At 41.3% G+C, this 23,772-nt stretch overlaps 1 protein-coding gene and 1 pseudogene across 2 annotated transcripts in view; both read right to left on the bottom strand.

The window, feature by feature from the left end:
• LOC109235781 lies at nt 16,466–20,717 on the bottom strand (annotated as a pseudogene).
• LOC109235782 (DEAD-box ATP-dependent RNA helicase 37-like) overlaps nt 22,158–23,772 on the bottom strand; it is a 6,951-nt gene continuing 5,336 nt past the window's right edge. For both annotated transcript variants that reach the window (XM_019402032.1, XM_019402031.1), the window contains exon 7: nt 22,158–23,147. In XM_019402032.1, coding sequence (XP_019257577.1) covers nt 22,656–23,147 — 492 coding nt within the window. In that variant the 3' untranslated portion in view covers nt 22,158–22,655. The remainder of the gene's footprint in view (nt 23,148–23,772) is intronic.

Below are 23,772 nucleotides of genomic sequence, written 5' to 3' on the forward strand. Positions count from 1 at the left end.
TTTTCAAAAAACTAGACGTTTTTTTATTAAAAAATACACTTAAGGCCCACGAGCCCGTCCCGTCCCGTCCCGTCCCGTTCCGTCCCGTCCCATCCCGTCCCATCCCGTTTGTTAGCGGGACGGGATGGGACGACCGTTTCGCCCCGTCCCATTTCGTCCCGTCCCGCCACCGTCCCGCTTAAATGTCGTGCCGTCCCGTCCCGTCCCGTTAATTTCGTCCCGTCCCGTCCCGTTGGACAGCCATAGCTTCCACTATGCGGAGGTCCGGGGAAGGACCAGACCACAAGGGTCTATACGCAACCTTACCCTGCATTTCTGCAAGAGGCTGTTTACACGGTTTGAACTTGTGGCCTCCTGGTCACATGACAGTGACTTTACCAAAATGTAAAACACAAACATATTTTGTATTTCACATCGAAAAATAATCGGGAGAATATCGTACGTCTCACAAGACAAAAGTACATAGAAATAGAAGAAGACTTACCAGGCCACTCGAGTTTTGCAGTAGAAAAAAAAGATGTGAGTTTGCAAAGTTTTAGGGTTTTAGCTTTTATTTAGGATCATAAAATAGGAGATATTAAATTAAAATCAGAGATAACACGTAATAATTTTATTTTGGGTAATTAATATAAGAGTTTTACCGATTTTACCAAATAATAATAGTAATAATAATTAATATTTTCAGCCAACGTTTAATGCATTATCTATGTATTTAATTACAACATCTGCGCAGATCTTAATATATTTGATTTTCTTTTCCTAGAAAAATAATGCAACTCAAATTATGAGGTTTGAAGAAGAGAAACTATACAAAATCGATTCAACAACATGTATTGGTAGAAATCCGACCATGCGACAGCCACGGGGTCAGCCCCAATCCTAACCAATTTATAGTGAAAACGCCATTGACTTTTGACTCATGACAGCTGTTCTTAAGGTGAACAAGGGGGTCACGGCCCTTTCGCGACAAGAGGACGTCTCCTCGACCAAACTACGACAACTCGTAATCAGCTCACAGAGCTCGAAGCTATAAATACCAAGAAAGAGAACCTTCAAAGGGGGCTTCTTCTTCTACACGACTCTGAATACATAAGAATAGATGAATACACTTCATGAATGGGCCGAAAAACAAAACCATTGTAAGATCCTGAACCTCTTTAAGGAGAGGCAGGTCAAGCTTCTATGATGAATAAAACCCTGTTTATATTATTCTCCAATTGATTATTCGCATTTATCAAATTTGTCTCCTGGCCAGTGATTAATTATGATTGGCTATGATTTACCCTTCATATATTTCAATTGATTTGCTCGTAAAGTATCTGACAACTTTTCAGCCAAACACAACATAAAATAAAAAAGGAAAAATAAGAAGTTGCAGGTTAATTGAATCTTTAGGATATATCAATTTATAATAGTACATAATTTGTATTCATAGGTTACACTACAATTATAGAGTAATTTTTTTTTACATAATCAGTGTATATAATTTAACTCCATAATTAAATCGTGTACCTGTGAATAGTATAGTACATTAATCCATATATACAAATGCAAGTATGGTCATAAGAAAAATGGCCCTCGCTCTATGCATTAGCGCTATAATTTAATTTATTCTTGGCTTGTCTATAGCTTCATACTAATGTCACGACCCTTTTAAGACAAGAGGGGTTGCTCTGATGGTAAGCAACCCCCACTTTCAATCGAGAGGTTGTGAGTTCGAGTCTCTTCAAGAGCAAGGTGGGAAGTTCTTGGAGGGAAGGATGCCGGGGATCTATTTGGAAACAGAAGTGGGATTATACTGGGTTGTTGTTGTCATGAAGGTGCCCAACACCATTGCCAGACAAGCCAAGTGCGGAAAACATTTCTAACTTTTATGTAAACATTATCAAAACTTAAGTGAGATAAATACTCCAATTGGATTTAAAACCAAAAGTGATAAGTAATGTAGGTAGCATTATAATACAACCCAAAAATAAGTGTACTAATGTGTGTGCCAGAACCTGGTGTCACAAGCTACTGGCAACTAGTAGAATATATACACAAAAGAATATCATACTATCCTATTGTCTGAATCAGGATAGACAGAATGTCTGAATCAGGATAGACAGAAAACAAAAGTACAAAGGAAAGACTTCTTCGGCTGCGGGTCGGCATGGAGGAAAAAGCAGCTCACCGTAGAAGTCCCAAATCTGCTCACGGGTGCGCAGAAGTCCCAAATCTGCTCACGGGTGCGCGCCAGAATGATAACCAGATCCACCTGCCTCAGATCCTGTACATTTAAGTACAGAAGTGTAGCATGAGTACATAAACAACATGAACCCAGTAAGTATCCCGTCTAATCTCGAAGAAGTAGAGACGAGAGGTCGACTCGATACTTACTAAGGTCGAATAATATATCAAATATTTTCTAAGCATGGAAAGTTACTAGTAACAACAGTTTATGACAAGAGGCATAAGTCATGTTCTTCATAATATCACAATTTACTATTTGCATTTCGGAATATTAGCAAAACAATGCAAGTATAAGTTTTCACACAAATATTATGCGCACATTATGCCGAGGCGACGGCCCGAACCAACAGAAAGAAACTGTGCACTTGCCGAGGGTCGACGACGCGCCTATAGATGCATCTTTTCATACCAAGGCGATCGGCCCGATCCACAAATATCAAGCAATATCAAGAATACACACGAAGGCACATTAATATTCAATTATGCGCCATACAAGAGTTCAACAAGTATACAAGTTGGCTTTTATTCTCTTTCAAGTCTCTAGTATATCCTAAGAGATCTCATTAGCAAGATAATGTAGAGATTTTCATAAATAAGGCATGATGTGGGTCCTAAACTACCCGGACAATTAATATAGTAGTAGCTACGCACGGACTCCCGTCACCTAGTGCGTACGTAGCCCCCGCATTTAGCAACAATTTTTCATTTATTAATCATATGGGGACAATTCCCTCTTACAAGGTTAGAAAGGAGACTCACCTCGCTCCAAAACGCGCTTCCAAATACCAAGAACAAGCACAAGCCCTCAATTCGGAGCCGAATGATCACAAACTAGTTAAAGGAAGTAAGAACTAGTCAATATAGGTTTACAAGGTCGAATCCTAATTATTTAAGCCATTTCCCAACCTTTTTCACAAGTTTCCTAAATTCCGACCCCGGGCCCACGTGCCCGGATTCCCAGATTTTTCGAAGAAAGTTGTTCTCTACAACCTAAGGATCAATAATATATGATTTCTAGTTCATTTCATAATAATTTTCGTGGTTAAATCTTAGTTTTATCAAAACCCTAGGTCTAGCTCTAGCCCTTTGATTTTACCTAGTTTTTAGTGTTTAATCTACCTAGTGTACATGTATTTAAACTAAGGATGAATGAAAATTACTTACCTTACAATGCTATGTTGAAATCCTCTCTTTGGAAGCCCCCAAATCGCCCAAGTGTGGAGTAGTGAATGAAATAAATGACCTTGAGTTCGAATTAAATGAACTCACTGACCAGCGGTTTTCGCTTCTGTGGTTTGGGGACCGCATTTGCGGTCCCGCACCTGCCGAAAGGAGGCCGCATCTGCGGATCTGGGCCTAAAGTGACTGGACTGCTTCTGCGGTCTGGGGCCGCTTCTATGGAACCGCTCCTGCGGTTTCAGAACCCCTTCTGCGGTTTCCCCTAGCCTGGGCACTGGCCGCATCTGCGAGGTCTTGACCGCACCTGAGGTCCCACATCTGCGGTCCTAGAACCGCATATGCGGTTATGACAGAAGCAGCAAACTCAGCCCCTTCTTCAAATTTCAACTTCACTCGAGCCTCGATCGTTTGACGCTCGGGGCTCCCGAGCCCCACCCGAACATACCGACAAGTCTGAAATTACGATGCGGTCCTACTCGAACCCTCGGAACACTCAAAACAACGCTAAATCTAGGAATCACCCCTAAAAACAAATGAATCAAACTATTGAACTTCAAGTTCTTAATTCTCTTCTAACGGGTCAAAACGCCCTTAAACTACTCGGATTGACACCAAATTTTACGGGTAAGTCTTAACTGATATTTCGGACCTGTACCAACATTCGGAACCAAAATCCGAGCCCGATACCTAGGAGATCAATGAATACATAGTTTCTTTAATTCCTTAAAACTTCAATTTAACAATTTTACATAAAAATTCATTACTCGGGCTAGGGACCTCGGAATTCGATTCCGGACATACCAGGTCCCATATTTTTCCACGGACCCTTCGGGGCCGTCAAATCACGAATCCGGATCCGTTTTCCCAAAAATTGACCGAAGTCAAACTTGGTCTTTTAAGAAAATCTTAAAGAAACAAATGGACATGTTTTTACTCAAAACTCTTGCAATTCCCAAACCAACCGTCCCCGCAAGTTATAAATCAGCTAAAGCAAGTGCGGGAAGTTTTATTTAAGGGAACGGGGTTCTAAAAGGCAAAACGACCAATTGGGTCGTTACATTCTCCTCCTCTTAAACAAACGCTCGTCCTCGAACGGACATAGAAAGGTACATGGACTGTTGAATAAGTGGGGATATCTGCTCCGCATGTCCTCCTCGGACTCCCAGGTCGTCTCCTCGACCGGTTGGCCCCTCCACTGGACCCTTACCGCAGAAATCCTCTTGGACCTCAACTGGCGATCCTGTCTATCAATAATGGCAACTCGCTCTCCTCATAGCCCAAACTCTCATCTAACTGAATAGTACTAAAGTCCAACATATGTGATAGATCGGCATGATACTTCCGAAGCATCGATATATGAAAAACTGGATGAATTCCCGATAAACTAGGAGGTAAAGCAAGCTCATAGGCAACCTCCCCAACTCGCCGCAACACCTCAAAATGGCCAATAAACCTTGGGCTCAACTTGCCCTTCTTCCCGAACCTCATAATGCCCTTCATTGGCAAGAATTTCAAGAGAACCTTCTCACCAATCATGAATGATACATCACGCGCCTTCTGATCCGCGTAACTCTTCTGTATGCACTGAGCTGTGCGAAGCCTCTCCTGAATCAACTTCACCTTATCCACGACATCCTGTACCAAATCCGTACCGAGTAACTTAGCCTCACCGGGCTTAAACCACCCGATCGGAGAACGACAATGTCGACCATATAAAGCCTCGTACGGGGCCATCTCTATGCTGGACTAGTAGCTATTGTTGTATGCAAACTCCGCTAAGGGCAAGAACTGATCCCAGTGCCCTCCAAAGTCAATCACACATGCTCTAAGCATATCCTCTAAAATCTGAACTGTCCGCTCCGACTGCCCGTCGGTCTGAGGATGGAATGCTGTGCTAAGCTCCACACGGGTCCCCAACTCACTCTGTACGGCTCTCCAGAAACGGGATGTGAACTGAGGGCCTCTATCTGATATGATGGAAACCGGCACGCCGTGCAACCATACTATCTCCCGAATATAAATCTGAGCATACCTCTCCGCTGTATAAGTATTCGCCACTGGAATGAAGTGAGCCGACTTGGTCAACCTATCCACAATGACCCATACTGAATCAACCTTCCGCAAAGTCCGCGGCAACCCAACTACAAAATCCATGGTGATGCGCTCCCACTTCCACTCCGGAATAGGCATCTGTTGAATAGGCCACCTGGCCTCTAGTGCTCATACTTGACCTGCTGGCAATTCAAACATCTAGCTACATACTCCACGATGTCCTTCTTCATCCTCCACCACCAGTAATGCTGCCTCAAGTCACGATACATCTTCGTGGCACCCAGATGAATGGAATACCTCGAACTGTGGGCCTCTTCTAGAATCCTCTCTCTCAAACCATCAACATTAGGAACACATAGACGGCCCTGAAGCCGTAACACACCATCCTCACCAATAGAAACCTCCTTGGAACCTCCCTGAAGTACCGTCTCTCTGAGAACCGCCAAATGTGGATCATCGAACTGTCGGGCCTTAATCTGCCCCAATAACGAAGGTTGAGCAACCACATACGCTAGAACTCGGCTGGGCTCTAAAATGTCCAACCTCACCAGTCTGTTAGCCAAGGACTGAATGTCCAAAGCTAATGGTCTCTTCTCTGCAGGAATGAATGCTAAACTACCCATACTCTCCGCCTTTCTGCTCAAGGCATCCGCGACCACATTCGCCTTACCTGGATGATAAAGAATGGTAATATCGTAATCCTTTAGTAACTCAAGCCACCTGTGCTTCCTTAAATTAAGATCCCTCTGCTTGAACAAATGCTTCAAGCTGCGATGATCGGTGTAGACCTCACATGACACCCCATATAAATAATGCCTCCATATCTTAAGAGCATGAACGATCGCTGCCAACTCTAGATCGTGCACAGGGTAATTCTTCTCATGGACCTTCAGCTGACGCGAAGCATATGCAATAACTCGCCCCTCCTGCATCAATACACATCCCAAGCCAATGCGGGAAGCGTCGCAATATACTGTATACATCCCTGAACCGGAAGGAAATACAAGAACTGGTGCCGTAGTCAAAGCCGTCTTGAGCTTCTGGAAGCTCTCATCGCAATCATCGGACGAACGGAATGGAGCACCCTTCTGGGTCAATCTGGTCAAAGGTGATGCAATAGATGAAAAGCCCTACACAAATCGCCGGTAATAACCTGCTAATCCCAGGAAACTCCTGATCCCGGTCACTAAAGTAGGACGTGGCCAACTCTGAACTGCCTCAATCTTCTTGGGATCCACCTTAATACCCTCGCCTGACACAACATTCCCCAAGAATGCCACTGACTCTAGCCAAAACTCACACTTGGAGAACTTAGCATATAGCTTCTGCTCTCGCAAGGTCTGAAGCACTACTCTCAAATGCTGCTCGTGCTCTCCCAGGCTACGCGAGTATATCAAGATGTCGTCAATGAAGATGATAACAAAGGAATCAATATAAGGCCTGAACACCCTGTTCATCAAGTCCATAAATGCCGCTGGAGCATTAGTCAAGCCAAATGACATCACCAGAAACTCATAGTGGCCATATCTAGTCCTGAATGCAGTCTTCAGAACATCTAAGTCCCGAATCCTCAGCTGTTGATACCCTGACCTCAAGTCAATCTTAGAGAACACCCTAGCACCCTGCAGCTGGTCAAACAAATCATCAATACGGGGCAACGGATACTTATTCTTGATGGTGACTTTGTTCAACTGGCAGTAATCAATGCACATCCGCATAGTCCAATCCTTCTTCTTCACAAATAGCACTGGTGCACCCCAAGGCGATACACTGGGCCTAACAAACCCCTTTGCTAACAACTCCTCTAGCTGCTCCTTCAACTCCTTCAGCTCCTTCAACTCCTTAGGAGCCATACGGTACGGTGGAATAGATATAGGCTGAGTGCCTGGAGCCAAATCAATATAGAAATCAATATCACGATCCGGAGGCATGCCTGGAAGATCAGAAGGAAAAACATCGGCGAACTCTCGGACTACTGGCACTGAATCAATTGTCGGAGACTCTGCAGTGGTGTCTCGGACATAAGCCAGATAAGCCAAACACCCTTTCTTGACCATGCGCTGAGCCTTCAGGAAAGAAATAACCCTGCTAGGCGTATCAATGGTGGAAACCCTTCCACTCCAATCTCGGCAATCCTAGCATCGCTAGTGAAACAGTCTTGGCATGGCAATCTAGGACGGCGTGATATGGAGATAACCAATCCATGCCCAGGATGACCTCAAAATCGATCATGTCAAGCAACAGAAGATCTGCACTAGTCTCGAAACCACAGAAAGTAACCACACAAGACTGGTAGATCCGATCCACAACCACAGAATCACCCACCGGAGTGGACACATGAACAGGAACACCCAAAGGCTCAGGAGAAATAACCAGGAAACGAGCAAACAGAGATGATACATATGAATAAGTAGACCCTGGATCAAATAATACTGAAGCCTCCCTACCACCGACGGAAATAATACCTGTGATGACGACATCTGAGGCCAATGCATCTGGCCGGCCGGAAGGGCATAGAATCTAGCTGGAGCACCGGCTGACTGGCCTCCACCTAATTGAGCAGTAGCTGGCGGACCTCTCCCTACCTGACCTCCACCTCTGGGACGGCCTCTACCAGCTTGTCCTCCACCTCTAGGTGGCTGGGCCGCTGGTGCTGAAATCACGGGCGGCTGTCCCTGCTGCACTGCCTTTCCCCGAAGCCTAGGGCAGTACCTCCTCATGTGACTAGGATCTGCGCACTCAAACAACGCGGTGCAGCGGCCTGCTGTCCGAATGACTGACCCTGAAAACCCGTAGAGCTACTGGAAGGAGCCTGGATAGCCGGTGGATGATATGAACTCCCTGGCATGGCACTGAAGTAAGAACTGGAAGGACCCTGGTGACCCGAATACCCACTGGAGGAACCCTGAATAGCTGGCGGGCGGTAGGAACTCTCTGGCAACAACAACAACAACAACAACCCAGTATAATCCCACAAGTGGGGTCTGGGGAGGGTAGTGTGTACGCAGACCTTATCCCTACCCTGAGGTAGAGAGGCTGTTTCCAAATAGACCCCCGACATCCTTCCTCCAAGAACTCCCCACCTTTGCTCTTGGGGTGACTCGAACTCACAACCTCTTGGTAGGAACTCTCTGGCATAACACTAAAATAAGGGCGTGCTGGAGCACCCCGGGCAGGAGGTGGTAGTGCTGAAAATGGGGGCCTATTGGGTTGACCCCTCCCAAGTTTGTCACGCCCCAAATTCGAGGGACATGACCGGCGCCCGACCGGGTAGCCCCAGTCAAGCGGACCTGGGTGCCTTTCCTAACCCACGTGTTACCCCATGTTTTCCTTACTCAATATTCCAAGAATTAGCCATATAATTAACTTAGAACACCTTTTTACAACACATATATACGTACATAATAGTTAATGAAATTACAAATTCTTTGCCCAACACATGAACATAGATTTACACAAGTTCTTAACCCACATCTACTGTCCACGGAGCCTCTAAAAGTACAACAGAATAATATAGTATTTGCCGGTAACAAGGCTCCGGCTATACCTTTCACACAAAAAAATCAAAATAAAACTCCGGAAATAAGCGGCCTGAGCCACGCAGGGCCCCGAGAGGAAAGGGGCTCACCAAAAAGCTGATGGAGGACGAAGGGGAGCTACGATCGGTGGAATGGAGTACCTGCTACGGATCCACCTACAATCATAACATGAATGTAGCGCCCCCGGCAAAAGGGACGTCAGTACATTTGAATTGTACTGGTATGTATGAACAAACCTTGCTCCAAGTAAACTCGAACCATAAACAAGTATGTAGCAGTAATAAGAACAACAATCAAATCAACAAAGAGGGAACAACTAAGCCGAACAAGTATACAATCTCTCCTGCTTCCTCTTCCACACTTCCGCATCAAGTAAACTCGAACCATAAACAAGTATGTAGCAGTAATAAGAACAACAATCAAATCAACAAAGAAGGAACAATCAAGCCAAACAAGTTTACAATCTCTCCTGTTTCCCCTTCCACATTTCCACATCAATAATTTCACAATTTGTTCATAATTTCATTTCAATAGTGATTTCGATCACTTTCCACCCTTATTACCTCGGCCACCCTTATTACCTCGGCCACCTTTATCACCACAACCCATACCTTATTACTTCGTGTTGCGGGCGCGCAACCCGATCCCACCGAGCAATCACAATTCACAAACAATACCACAGCAATGACAATTTACAAGGAGAACAACAACAAGTTTCAGGAACAACAACAACAAATCCCAATAACAACCACAACACATCTCAAGGAACAACACAACTCACACAAGGTTTATATGACTATCAATGCCATTTCCATCTTTTTCAACAGCCCGTTGTACCATTTAAATCAGAACAATGATTTTCCACAACTAGCCACAAAGGATGTTACCACAGTTATCTCAATTTTCACCAATCTCGATTCCTTTCCATCATTTATTCCACAGTTCTTACCACATAACACATTCACAATCACAACTTGGTTTATTGCCATTTACTTGCACAATCATATTGGACGTCTTAACCAACAACGTTTAAGGCACAATATTTACATGAATTCACAAATGGTTCACACAAGTAAACACATATTACTAGCAAGAGTTTAACTTCACAAATAACCCACGTAGACAACACGTACCAAATATGGAACACCAAGCAAGGTGATTTTACAAAGATCAAAGTTAGCCATACATACCTGGAGCCGAATTCCCTTTTAACATCTATTTCCAATTCACCAAATAATCTAGCAACGTCAATCTAGTGCACAATTTAATACACATAACTTAGAATTGGGGTTCACAAATGCTTCTCAAACTTATCTAGGTTATCAGCCCCTTCTTTGTATAAGTCTTTGCTCCCACCCAACTACTCCTACTAGATTTTAGGTTATAGAAAGGCATGCATGTATGAGTTCAACCATTATTTTCAAGAACCAATGCATGAGACTTCCCCCCTTAGTTTAAACCTGAAATTCAATGAAAAGGGTTAGGGATTTTACCTGCAATAAAAGGGGGATGAAGATAAGCTTGAAATTTCCCGGCCCGGATAGTTTTGAAGAACCAAATTTTGGAGAAGATGACTTTCTCTCTCAAGACCCTCTCTTCCTCTCTCTTATTTTGTGCAGAAGATCGTTAAAGAATGAGGGGGATGGGTGTTTTATTTCAAAGGGGTCGGGTTTTAAAATTTAGAAAAATAGAAGCCCGAGCAAGATCTGCGGTCGCACTTTGCGTTTGCAGAAACGAAATGCAGTCCGCAGATTGGACCGCAGAAGTGCCTCCAAAACTCTGAGGAGTCTGTTCGGGTCTGCGATAGGAATGCGGTCCGCATTCCTGTTATGCGGTCGCATTGTGCACCGCAGAACTGACCTTCACAAATCCTTGAGGAACTTATGCGACGATTAAGATTATGCGGTCCGCATATTGGTTATGCGATCGCATAATAGACCGTATTTTCAATATTAATTTTGACAACTCTTCTGTTTCACTCTGCGGTAGGAATGCGGTCCGCATACTAGATCTGCGATCGCATTCTGGGCCGCAGAATGGCATTTTCTGGAAAAATTGATTCTTTTGATTTTTACAAGCTTAGATCAATACCAAGGGTCCGAACCGCGGCGAGCTTACGAGCCGCGAAGAATTCTACGCATTCCTAACACATATTCGGAGTCGACACCACAAGATACTAGGTTTTGAGCCAAAAATTTTTACGGGGCCTCACAAAACTGACCTCTGCCCCTAGCTGGGGCACCTCTGAACTCCCCGAAGAACCTAGCTCTCTTATCCTGCTGTATCTGCTCTCTACCCCTCTAGCGATAACCCTCAATCCAACGAGCAATCTCGACCACTAGCTGATACTCTGTACCCATCTCCACCTCTCGGGCCATACCCCGATCGAATACTGGGTTGCAATCCTGTGACAAACCTCCGCACTCTCTCTGCATCCGTAAGAAGTATCATAAGTGCATGACGAGACACCTCAGAAAATCTCGCCTTATAGTCGGTCACAGACATCTGACCCCGCTCAAGATGCTCGAACTGATACCGTAGCTCTTCCCTCTCAGAGGGCGGAATATACCTGTCCAAGAACAACTGTACGAACTGACCCCAGGTGATGGGAGGAGAACCTGCTGGCCTGCCAAGAATATGGGACTGCCACCATCTACGGGCCCTGCCCTCAAGCTGAAAAGTAGTGAAGTCAACTCCATGCGACTCCAATATCCTCATGTTGTGCAGTCTGTCCCTGCACCTGTCAATGAAGTCCTGAGCATCCTCATGACGCTCACCCCCGAAGACTCGAGGGTGAAGTCTAGTCCATCTGTCTAATAACTTCTACGGATCGCCATCCACAGCTGGCCTGAGCTGGGGTGCCACTGCAGCAACTGGCTGAACCCCATATGCGGGTAGTGCACCCGAAGTCTGATATACTGCAGCTGCATGTCCTGGAGCCTGAGTAGTAGGGGTCTGTGCTCCCCCCTGCTTGTGAAGTAGCTGGATCTGCTGGAAATAAACCAGCCTGAGTCATAGTATCCATGAACCGTAGCATGCAGCCCATGACCTCCTGAAATCCCGGTGCTGTCATGAAATCTACCGGGGTAGGCTCAGCTGCGGGCACCTCGCCCTGCTCCTCAATGATGGGATCCCTCGCAAGATCTGCTGGTGGTGCAACTGGAACGGATGTGGGGCACCCTCGTCCCTTACCACGGGCCGGTGCCCTCCCTCGGCCTCTACCTCGGCCTCTAGCAACGGGGGGAGAAGCTCCTCCCGGGTCTGGAACGTCGGCGATATGAGTCCTCACCATCTGTGAGAGAATAGAAGAGGGAAATTTAGTACACTAACCACTACACGATAGGAAACGAATAAAGAGTAGTCTTTCCTAATACCCTATAGCCTCTCGAAGATAAATACAGACGTCTCCGTACCGATCTACAAGACTCTATTAGGTTTGCTCATAACTTGTGAGACCTACGTGAACCTAGGGCTCTCATACCATATTGTCACGACCCATTTCCATAATAGGTCATGAAGGCGCCCAACACCATTGCCGGGCAAGCCAAGTGCGGAAAATATTTCTAACTTTTATGTAAAAGTTATCAAAATTTAAGTGAGATAAATACTCCAATTGGATTTAAAACCAAAAGTGATAAGTAATGTAGGTAGCATAATAATACAACCCAAAAATAAGTCTACTAATGTGTGTGCCAGAACCTGGTGTCACAAGCTATGGGCAACTAGTAGAATATACACAAAAGAATATCATACTATCCTACTGTCTGAATCAGGATAGACAGAAAACAAAAGTACAAAGGAAAGACTTCTTCGGCTGCGGGTCGGCATGGAGGAAAAAGCAGCTCACCGTAGAAGTCCCAAATCTGCTCATGGGTGCGCACCAGAATGATAACCAGATCCACCTGCCTCAGATCCTGTACATTTAAGTACATAAGTGTAGCATGAGTACATAAACAACATGTACCCAGTAAGTATCCCGTCTAATCTCGAAGAAGTAGAGACGAGAGGTCGACTCGATACTTACTAAGGTCGAATAATATATCAAATATTTTCTAAGCATGGAAAGTTACTAGTAACAATAGTTTATGACAAGAGGCATAAGTCATGTTCTTAACAATATCACAATTTACTATTTGCACTTCGGAATATTAGCAAAACAATGCAAGTATAAGTTTCCACACAAATATCATGCGCACATTATGCCGAGGCGACGGCCCGAACCAACAGAAAGAAACTGTGCACTTGCCGAGGGTCGACGGCGCGCCTATAGATGCATCTATTCATACCGAGGCGATCGACCCGATCCACAAATATCAAGCAATATCAAGAATACACACGAGTTCAACAAGTATACAAATTGGCTTTTATTCTCTTTCAAGTCTCTAGTATATCCTAAGTGATCTCATTAGCAAGATAATATAGAGATTTTCATAAATAAGACATGATGTGGGTCCTAAACTACCCGGACAATTAATATAGTAGTAGCTACGCACGGACTCCTGTCACCTAGTGCGTACGTAGCCCCCGCATTTAGCAACAATTTTTCATTTATTAATCCTATGGGGACAATTTCCTCTTACAAGGTTAGAAAGGAGACTCACCTCGCTCCAAAACGCGCTTCCAAATACCAAGAACAAGCCCAAGCCCTCAATTCGGAGCCGAATGATCACAAACTAGTTAAAAGAAGTAAGAACTAGTCAAAATAGGTTTACAAGGTCGAATCCTAATTATTTAAGCCATTTCCCAACCTTTTTCATAAGTTTCCTAAATTCCGACCCCGGGCCCACGTGCCCGGATTTCGAGATTTTTCGAAGAAAGTTGTTCTCTACAACCTAAGGATCAATAATATATGATTTCTAGTTCATTTCATAACAATTTTCGTGGTTAAATCTTAGTTTTATCAAAACCCTAGGTCTAGCTCTAGCCCTTTGATTTTACCTAGTTTTTAGTGTTTAATCTACCTAATGTACATATATTTAAACTAAGATGAATGGAAATTACTTACCTTACAATGCTATGTTGAAATCCTCTCTTTGGAAGCCCCTAAATCGCCCAAGTGTGGAGTAGTTAATTAAATAAATCGCCTTGAGTTCGAATTAAATGAACTCACTACCCAGCGGTTTCCGCTTCTGCGGTTTGGGGATCTTATCTGCGGTCCCCCACCTGCGGAAAGGAGGCCGCATCTGCGGATCTTGGCCTAAAGTGACTGGACCGCTTCTGCGATTTTCCCTAGCCTGGCACTGGCCGCATCTGCGAGGTCTTGACCGCACCTGAGGTCCCGCATCTGCGGTCCTAGAACCGCAGATGCGGTTATGACAGAAGCAGCAAACTCAGCCCCTTCTTCAAATTTCAACTTCACTCGAGCCTAGACCGTTTGACGCTCGGGGCTCCCGAGCCCCGCCCGAACATACCGACAAGTCTGAATCACAAGGCGGACCTACTCGAACCCTCGGAACACTCAATTCAACGCTAAATCTAGGAATCACCCCTAAAACCAAATGAATCAAACTATTGAACTTCAAGTTCTTAATTCTCTTCTAACGGGTCAAAACGCCCTTAAACTACTCGGATTGACACCAAAATTTACGGGTAAGTCTTAACTGATATTTCGGACCTGTACCAAGTTCGGAACCAAAATCCGAGCCCGATACCTAGGAGATCAATGAATACATAGTTTCTTTAATTCCTTAAAACTTCAATTCAACAATTTCACATAAAAATTCATTACTCGGGCTAGAGACCTCGGAATTCGATTCCGGACATACGCCCAGGTCCCATAATTTCCCACGGACCCTCCGGGACTGTCAAATCACGAATCCGGGTCCGTTTTTCCAAAAGTTGACCAAAATCAAACTTGATCTTTTAAGAAAATCTTAAAGAAACAAATGGACATATTTTTACTCAAAACTCTTCCAATTCCCGAACCAACCGTCCCCGCAAGTTATAAATCAGCTAAAGCAAGTGCGGGAAGTTTTATTTAAGGGAACGAGGTTTTAAAAGGCAAAACGACCAGTCGGGTCATTACAACTAATTACTCCATGACCGTTCATTTTTAGTTGTCAAGTATATTTTAAAAATAACTTTTTATTTTTACTTGTCACTTTCGCATATCATGAGAAAAGAAATTTATTTTCTCTGTTTTACCCTTAGCATTTATTACTAATTCCAAATCATTTTTCAAATCCATTAAGTGTATACACCAACTAATATGGATATTACGGTAAATTATGCACTTTATTTATTAGATTTTAAAGGACGTGCAAAATCAATAGTGAACAAGTAAAAGTGAGCGGAGGGAGTATTAAACTAAGGTTATGAGTGACAAACAGGCGGGTCAGGTCGGATATGGTTCAGGTCAAAATGGGTAATGAAAAAATGGACCATATTTAATACGGAAAAAAAAATAGGTCGCAAGATCTTGAATATGATCACTTTTGGTGAATTCTTAGTCTCCCAAACTTGAGGAACCTCCAATTTGAGGCTTTACAAAGGTAAAAGTTAAACTCATTGGTTATTCATTGGTTGCCCATTGATTATCCATTTTCTAAATGAAAAATATGCTTCTTATCCATATTTGACCAATTTTTAGACCCGTGAGGGTCTAGGCCCAGAGCGAACAATATAACTAGCGAGTTGGTGTGTTACTGATATATATCCATATTAAGCTCATTACTGGTTCTTTTTGTTTCTTCTAACTAATATTATATATCTTCAGTTGAGTAAAGAGCCTAGGAGTTTCTTTTTTGTATTTCCAAGGAAAAAAGTAAGGTTAATATGATTAATTTCATTGTTAATTAATACTAAAAGGTGGATTTCTTAATATGTTGTAAAAACAGTGAAAAAATCAATTAAAATGAACCGGATGAAGTATTAATCTAACCTACACATAGACATTATTTCTTAATATGTTGTAAAAAAGCCAAAAAACATTCTCGGATGGCTAATTATCTAATCTTTAATATACTATTTTCATATAATTTCCCTCACCATCCTCGCAGTCAAAAACATATTTCAGGATATTATCCATGAAAAAAAAGATATGGCCATTTGGCCACTTGACTCAGTCTTGCAGTATATTCATATAAGTTATCTGATTGAAGATTACACCATTTAAATGTAGACATCATCTGTTCTTTTCAACAGTTAATGACTAAAATCAAAGTGATATATCAACTTGAAAAAGGTTTGTAGGCTTTCATTTGAAAATTTCAACGGACAGACAGATTTGTGCATTAACTTGAGCTAAAATTCAAGTACTGGTTTTGTGTTTGACATGTTATGGATAACTCATTGCATTCATTTCAATGAAATAGATTCAGTCAAATATCTCTAAACAACATACTTATATAACAAATTTGATTTTTATACTATCGCGAAAATGGGGTATATATTTTGGCACCTACTGCTAATTCTACTATCTTTCTTTCCCTGTCAGCTTGCTTTTTCTTCACTGGCACCAAAGATAGAGCATAGAAGTCCCTTCTTCTGTTTCTATTAAGGAAGATTTCCTCTGGTGTAGATAACATGAACTATACATTCCAATTTCTGAAACTTAGAATAGTACATAGACTCCACATACAGCTAACATTTACTATATCTTAAGCCAAATCCCACAAGTGGAGTCTGGACTCTGGACCATACCCCTACTTTCAAGAAGGCACAGAGGCTGCTTAAATAATCTTAGAATGTGAAGGAGATAAAGTTCATATATGAGGAGTAAAATGCTCTAGAGCATATTTTAAGCACAAAAAATTAGTACTAGTATCATTAGTGTCCTCTCCTTCCTTTCTGATTCTTTCCCTCCAAATGTATACTTCGGCATAGCCTTGTACTCATTTTCTCTTTGGCAAGTATAGTCTTCAAACATTCCAGAGATATCATAACCTCTAGTCCATAACATAATTTCCCTTTACTTTCTGTTTCCTAGTAAACAAGATGATATTTGATAACCCAATAATCTCAGAGGGCCGACTGGCACTGTTCAAAACTCGGTGGATGATGGGCTCGTCTCTCTACCCTTCTCCACTTCAGGTTGTTTAGAGTACATTTCATTCTGTAGGAGATAAAGCTCATATCAGAGGAGTAAATGCTCTAAAGCATCAAGTAGTAGTACCATTAGTGTCCTCTCCTTCCTTCCAAATGTATCCTAAATAAGTTCAGAACTTATTTCTTCAAACTTCAACTATATTAAACTCAACAGGGCCCTATGCTTATAACTGCACTTCATTAGCATTATATTACTTCTTTCGCCGCCTCCTATACCACTCAAGATCCAACAACGATGGGGCGCAGAAGCAATCATCAATAGATACATAGCACTTTAGGAGCTCCTTGTAATAGGATATCCACATCTACAGGACCAACATAACACCTGTTTATCTTTACCAACCTAATTCCACAAGAAGCAAATACTCAGAACAGAAAACATTTACCTATTTTGTAAGGACCATCTACTGAACTAACAAGAATTACATAAGCTGAGCCGAGCCGAGCGAGCGACAACGCGCGACGGCGCGAGGCTTACTTTCTTTTCAACCCATTTAACACCAAAGGAAATGTAAACACATCTCCTTTTCTTTACACCACCATTGAGGGACCTTGCACTTTACAAAGCAAAAGAGAGCTCACTTTCCCTCCGCTTTCCTCCCTCCATTTCCCATTCACCAATCTTTTAAACCCAACAATGTTAGAATTAAAGAATTATTACCACACATAGAAAGTGACATTCTTTATTAAACAAATAATATAAAGTAAGACGCATAAATGGAAACATATGGAGTATAAAGATAAGAACTTTGACCTCATCATATTGAAGAAAGGAGAGAATCTTGGCACCCCTTATTATTCTTACAAGTGGGAATAGTCTCAAAATCCTTAGCAGGCAACTTCTCAGACAAAAACCCAACATGGAATTCAATCCTATTCTGTTTTTCCTTTATGCAATATAATTATTTTGCAGTGTTGTTAAAATAAAAATACTTTTTTTCTTTAATGTTGAAAGAAAATAAAAAACAATTCATTGCTAGAAATATTACACCTTTTATAAAAGAACTTAATACGAAAAAATGCACGTTATAAACGATATACTTAAATCCTACGATAATAAATACTAGAATTTATTCTGTTTTCTCTATTTTCCAAAAAAAAAAAAAACAATTACAGCAACATTTACAGCACAAAAAAGAATTTCAGAAGCATCTATTAATCTTCATGTTCCTTGTGGCATTTGATGCTGGAAACATCTATAGTACAGTCTTTTCCCATTCTCCTGGTATTTCAACTGGACACATTCTTTGCCTATATTTAATTCATACAAGTTAAAGTGAATGTCAGATACAAAATAAATAATCTCAATCTCATGCATTAATAAAGATACACTTAGTCTAACAAAGCAAGGTATATTCAAATGAAGACATACAATACCAGCCTGGTGCACGTCTCCAGAGGGTATGGGGAAGGGCCGGACCACAAGGGTCTATTGTACGCGGTCTTACCCTACATTTCTGCAAGAGGCTGTTTTCACGGCTCGAACCCGTGACCCTCTGGAATACCAGTTAATATAAACTTAGAAAAAAATATCAGATATAGAGATTAATATGAATATATACCTGAAATTACAGATTGGACGACTGGAACTTGTCTAGGCACCATTATTTCTTCTTCTTTCTTCTTCTGTAATGCGTTTGGCCTCGCTGCTTCTTTCGCCTTCTCATTGTGATTTTGTGTTCTAGTTCTTCAACAATCCAAGAAAGCCAATTCGGATTTCGAGCTGAAAGCATGATATATGCAATGGATAATCCAATAATTAGTCCACTTCCATATCCCATAAGAGCAGCTTTCCAAAAATTATTGAGAAATTCAGAAGTGCTTTCTTCATCCAAAACGCGTGTTGTGCTGCTTGTCTCGGGAATCCTGCTATTTCCACAACCTTCCGAAACTGGGAATCCACGCAATCCATCATTATCTTCGTATGAGCTACTCATAAAGGTATGGGATTGAGGTCCTTGAGGAATGCATCCTTGGAGATGATTGTGGGAGAGATTTAAGAATTCAAGATACGAAGCAAGTTGTTTTGGTATCTCTCCCGAAATCTGGTTATATTTAATTTCCAACAGAGATAAATTTCCGAGTGATGATGGTATATCACCTTGCAATCTATTATGAGACAAATTCAACACACGCAGTGCAATGAGATCTCCCAAAAGACTAGGAATATGTCCTTCAAATTTGTTACTTGAAAGATCGATAGTGGTGTACAAAGACAAGATTCTCACAACTTCACGCTCCAGTCCCTTTGTCACAACAACTACGGAGGCTTCGTAATAATATCCATCTCCTAATGCTGTAAATGCATTGCAAGAGAGATCCAATATCTGAAGATGAGGAAACAAGTAATTTTTAGTCCTTGAAGCTCTGATGGGTCCATGCAATTTATTGGATCTCAAGCTTAAAACTTGTAACTGCGGAAGTGTTCCCAGCCACATAGGGAATGTGTCATTGAGGTGATTGTTTCCCAAATCGAGAACTTCCAACTCTTTGCAATTGGCTAAAGATTTTGGGATTTTTCCCTCTACCTTATTGCCATGCAAGTTGAAGCTTGTCAGTCTACTTCCAACTCTAAAAGTTGTTCCCAGAAAGAAAATTGTGTTGCATATCTAAAACCTCAAGACTGAAACTCATGTTACCCAAACATTGTGGAATTGCTCCCATCAAATTGTTTCTTGCCAAGTCTAAAACTCTTAATGATGTCAAACAGAAGAAGGGATCTTCCCACTGAGACTATTACTTGATATGAAAAAATAAGTTAGAGAGGACGGTAGAATAGGTAGCGATCCTTGAAGAAAATTGGATGGCAAATCTAGAGTATCTAGTTGATGGAAAATGGTGAATACTTGTCAACATGTTGTGGGATAGATTAAGAGTATGCAGTGAGTGCATCCAATTAGACCATGCCCAATCAGGAATTGCTCCTTGAATCTTGTTATATGAAAGATGCAACGAGTGAAGGTGTTTGAGGTTTGAAAAGAAGCTGACATGTACATTGCCACTAAAATTGTTAGATGAAAGATCAGTGTTGTATAGCGTCAGTGTTGTTATATGAGAAGAGATATTTGGAGGAATGGTGGAAGAGATGTTTACATATGTAAGATCAAGCTCTCTTAATTTGGTCAAATTTTGAAGAAGCAATTTGAAATTGTGAGGTCCAAGACTGAGCTGTAACTTGGAAAGATGAGAGATTTCACAAGGAATTTGACCTCTGAAATTTGAGTAAGAAAGTTGGAGATGCGTCAAGTGCGAAAACTTGCCAAATAGAGGTGAGATTTCCGAAGAAGAGAAGTTATTCCAAGAAAGGTCAAGCTTTTGGAGTTGAGAGAGTTGGAATAGGCTGCTGTTAGAATCAATCTTCCTTACTATACTGCTGCAACTGAGATCAAGCTCAATCACATGGCCACTAAACTCATCGCATATCACGCCATCCCATAAGCAGCAATCTCTACTCATTTTATTCTGACACACACAAAAAAGCAGAGCAGAGGTGTCTACAGTAAGCGTCTGCTTCAATTTTACAAGGGAAATACTTTCATCTTTGTTGCACAATTGAATTGAGGTAATGTGGATGAAGAAAAAGCAAGTTCATGACAGACAAAGACAAAGAGCACAACTGAGAGTTGTTTGTTGCCCATGTTTGCATAAAAGTTGGTTGCACAATTTAATAGAGCCTATGCACAAATATATAGTTTTCTTTGTTATGGCTGTTGATTAAAAGACTTGGACGTGGGAATTGGGCACAAGCTGGACCACAAATAAAGTTTATGTTTTTTTATTTATTTTTATAGTAGAATATTCAGTTTTATTTTTAAAACTTGTGAATTTGATGTTAGACTTGAAGCTATACAGCGTGAATAGAACTTAGTTGATACTTGACCTTGGGTCAAGATACGTAGGCAACTTGTTATGGGTCCGGTTTCTCTCGTCCTTAGCTGGACGAATAGGTCAAGTCTGGCCACTTGGGTCACAGTTAACCGAAGATCTTTACAAAAGGTTCATTTCCAAGAAAATTCCAAAAAATAATGTCAAAACGTATATATATTGTCTTCTATCGTTTACTTTGAAGTCTTTCTTTAATACATCAAATTTCAATTCCAAAATATCTTCTTTTATAAGTCGGAAACTCAAAAATCCAAAATATCTTCCTCCTTACAAGCCTCCCATAAGGGAATTAAAAAAAAAATTAGTTGATCATATTTAGGCCCCCTTTTTTTTTTCAAATAGATAAATACGTAATTGGTTTAATGTTAAAAACTGAAATTCTTGAATTTTTTAACTTCATCTAATTACTAAAAATCAGAAATATATAACCCAATGTTTAGTTCAAGTCAGTGCACAAGTCTTTCACGGAAATTTCAAAGGAAAGCTACAAGGGACAACTTTTTCTTAGTCATTAATAATTGTTGAAGAGACGATATAGGACTCAAGTCAATGCAAATGTTTGGACTGGGGGCTACTTGTTCCTTCCTATTTCTACATTACATTTATAGCATTTTTAGTGATGAAGGAAAAGAAAGGGACCATTTCAAATGAGTGATACATAGGAAGTCAATACACAGTCTTTCCATGAAAATGTTAATGAAAGCTACAAAAATATAATAAGCTTATTTTCTGCAGTTAATTAAGGGCTAAATATTCATTAGAAAATGGATTTTTATTAAACTATTTAATAAGTGGTAATTGATAAAATCAATTTTGTGAATTTTTTCTGCAATATTTAGGACCAGTTCGCATGCAGAGATTTAGGACCGGTCTGTCCACAAAAACAATTTACTTTTTTTATTTTTTTCTTCCAAAATGTGTTTGTCCATGAAATTTTACAAGTTTTTTAATTTATTTCGAAGGTGAGTTTTCAAAATTTTTAGTTTTTTTTGCCCGTTCACAAAACTGAATATTTTTCAAATGAAATGCATGTCAAAACATAATTTCAAATTCCATATATCACTTTTCAACTTTACTTCAAATGCTACATTATTTCAAAAATTATAATTTTTATGTCCAAACGCCTACTTAACCTTTCACCGATAGGCAAAAAATTAACTTTACCACTGCCTTATGAACGAAAATAACATGAGTACATAACAAAAATAATTCAAGAACTTACTCTAGAGAGAAAAGTAATACAATACAAAACTTGGCACTAACTTTGTAATATTACAACAGTGATTAGAGTTGAACACAACACTTCTCTACAACCAATACATTTGGTTGATAAAAGAATATACCTAAGAGACTTATAAATCTATTGCTGGCAGAAACATAAACTCCCCCCATACATGAAACCTATTCTTTAACACATACCCCATCACCCTACCAAATGTTAAAGCAGAGGGAAAAAGCAAAGGGACAAGTTAAGCAAGGCAAAGTAAATCCTAATCTGTTAGTAATTATTCATCACCACCTGCCAAGATTTACACATCCCCATCGAGCCCTAACTACGTCCCAACAACCCAGACCACCATTGCAGCGAAGACTTCAGTACAAAACGTCAAAACTTACAAAAATGAGCAAAATAAAGAGTGAACACTACAGTGAGTAGAGACCAGCTACTGCAAAATTGAAACTATATCTGAATTTGCAAACTGTGGGGCATAATGTGGGCGGTTAGTCCCAGGCGCTAGTCACACCAGCACCACCATATGATGCAGCATAACCACCAGATGCACCATAGCCACTGCTCGTATTGGCCCCACCACCATAGTAGTCTGTGACCCCTCGATTGAAAGAGGAATCCTTTCGGAAATCACGCCCGCCAAAACGATTTCCACCACGACGATTTTTGCCGCCTCCATGTGAAGATCGAGCAGCATAGCGAGAGAGCCAAGCAGGTACTTCTTGGTTTGCTTCTTGCATCAGATCAGCCAGTGCTCTTGCCACTGACGAATTGTTCTCGTTAAAGAAGGCTGTTGCTAAACCTGTTTTTCCTGCTCGCCCTGTCCTTCCAATACGGTGGACATAATCATCAATGTCATTTGGAATGTCAAAGTTGACAACATGTGCAACATGGGGTATATCAAGACCACGTGCTGCCACATCTGTTGCAACCAAGATTGGCGTGTTACCACTTTTGAAGGATCTCAGGGCATGTTCCCTTTCCTGCCAACAATGCACAACAATAATTGATCAAGGGGGAAAATGAAGTGAAATCCCATCCAGAACAAGCTACTTGAAGGAGTAAGGTAGAAAAGGTTCCGCGGATCTTAGACTAATGATTAACTATACCACCAAAGTAGATATATCAGCAAAGGCATCGTAAACCTGATTCAATTGAAGAGAGATACTATGCTCCAAAAAACATAAGCTAATTTAATCAGTTAACTTCAGCAATCTGTACATTATTATCAGACAAGGAATCCGCTATAGCAGAGATGATCTTGGACAACACGCGGCCCGAAAATATCACAATGGCATACAGATACTTTTTGATGTAGACAATGGTATATAGATATTACCACCCCCTCTGCAGTGGTAGGAAGACCACATATTGTCAATATAAAAGAGATCATCAGGATTATGAAAACTGAAATGCCACATTTAAAGCTAATTCATAAAAGTATATTAAGAACGACATCTGAAGTATGTTAAGTCTTTTTATATGATACAGCATAATGAAGTTGACAGAAAATCTGAGGTTATTAAAGGAATTTGTCCACAATCATTTCAAAGAGAACTTCAAGGCTTTTTATGCCCTGCTTCAGCCAATATCCACACAACCCCCCCC

This window comes from Nicotiana attenuata, chromosome 12, assembly GCF_001879085.1.
Source record: "Nicotiana attenuata strain UT chromosome 12, NIATTr2, whole genome shotgun sequence".
Classification (NCBI taxonomy): domain Eukaryota; kingdom Viridiplantae; phylum Streptophyta; class Magnoliopsida; order Solanales; family Solanaceae; genus Nicotiana; species Nicotiana attenuata.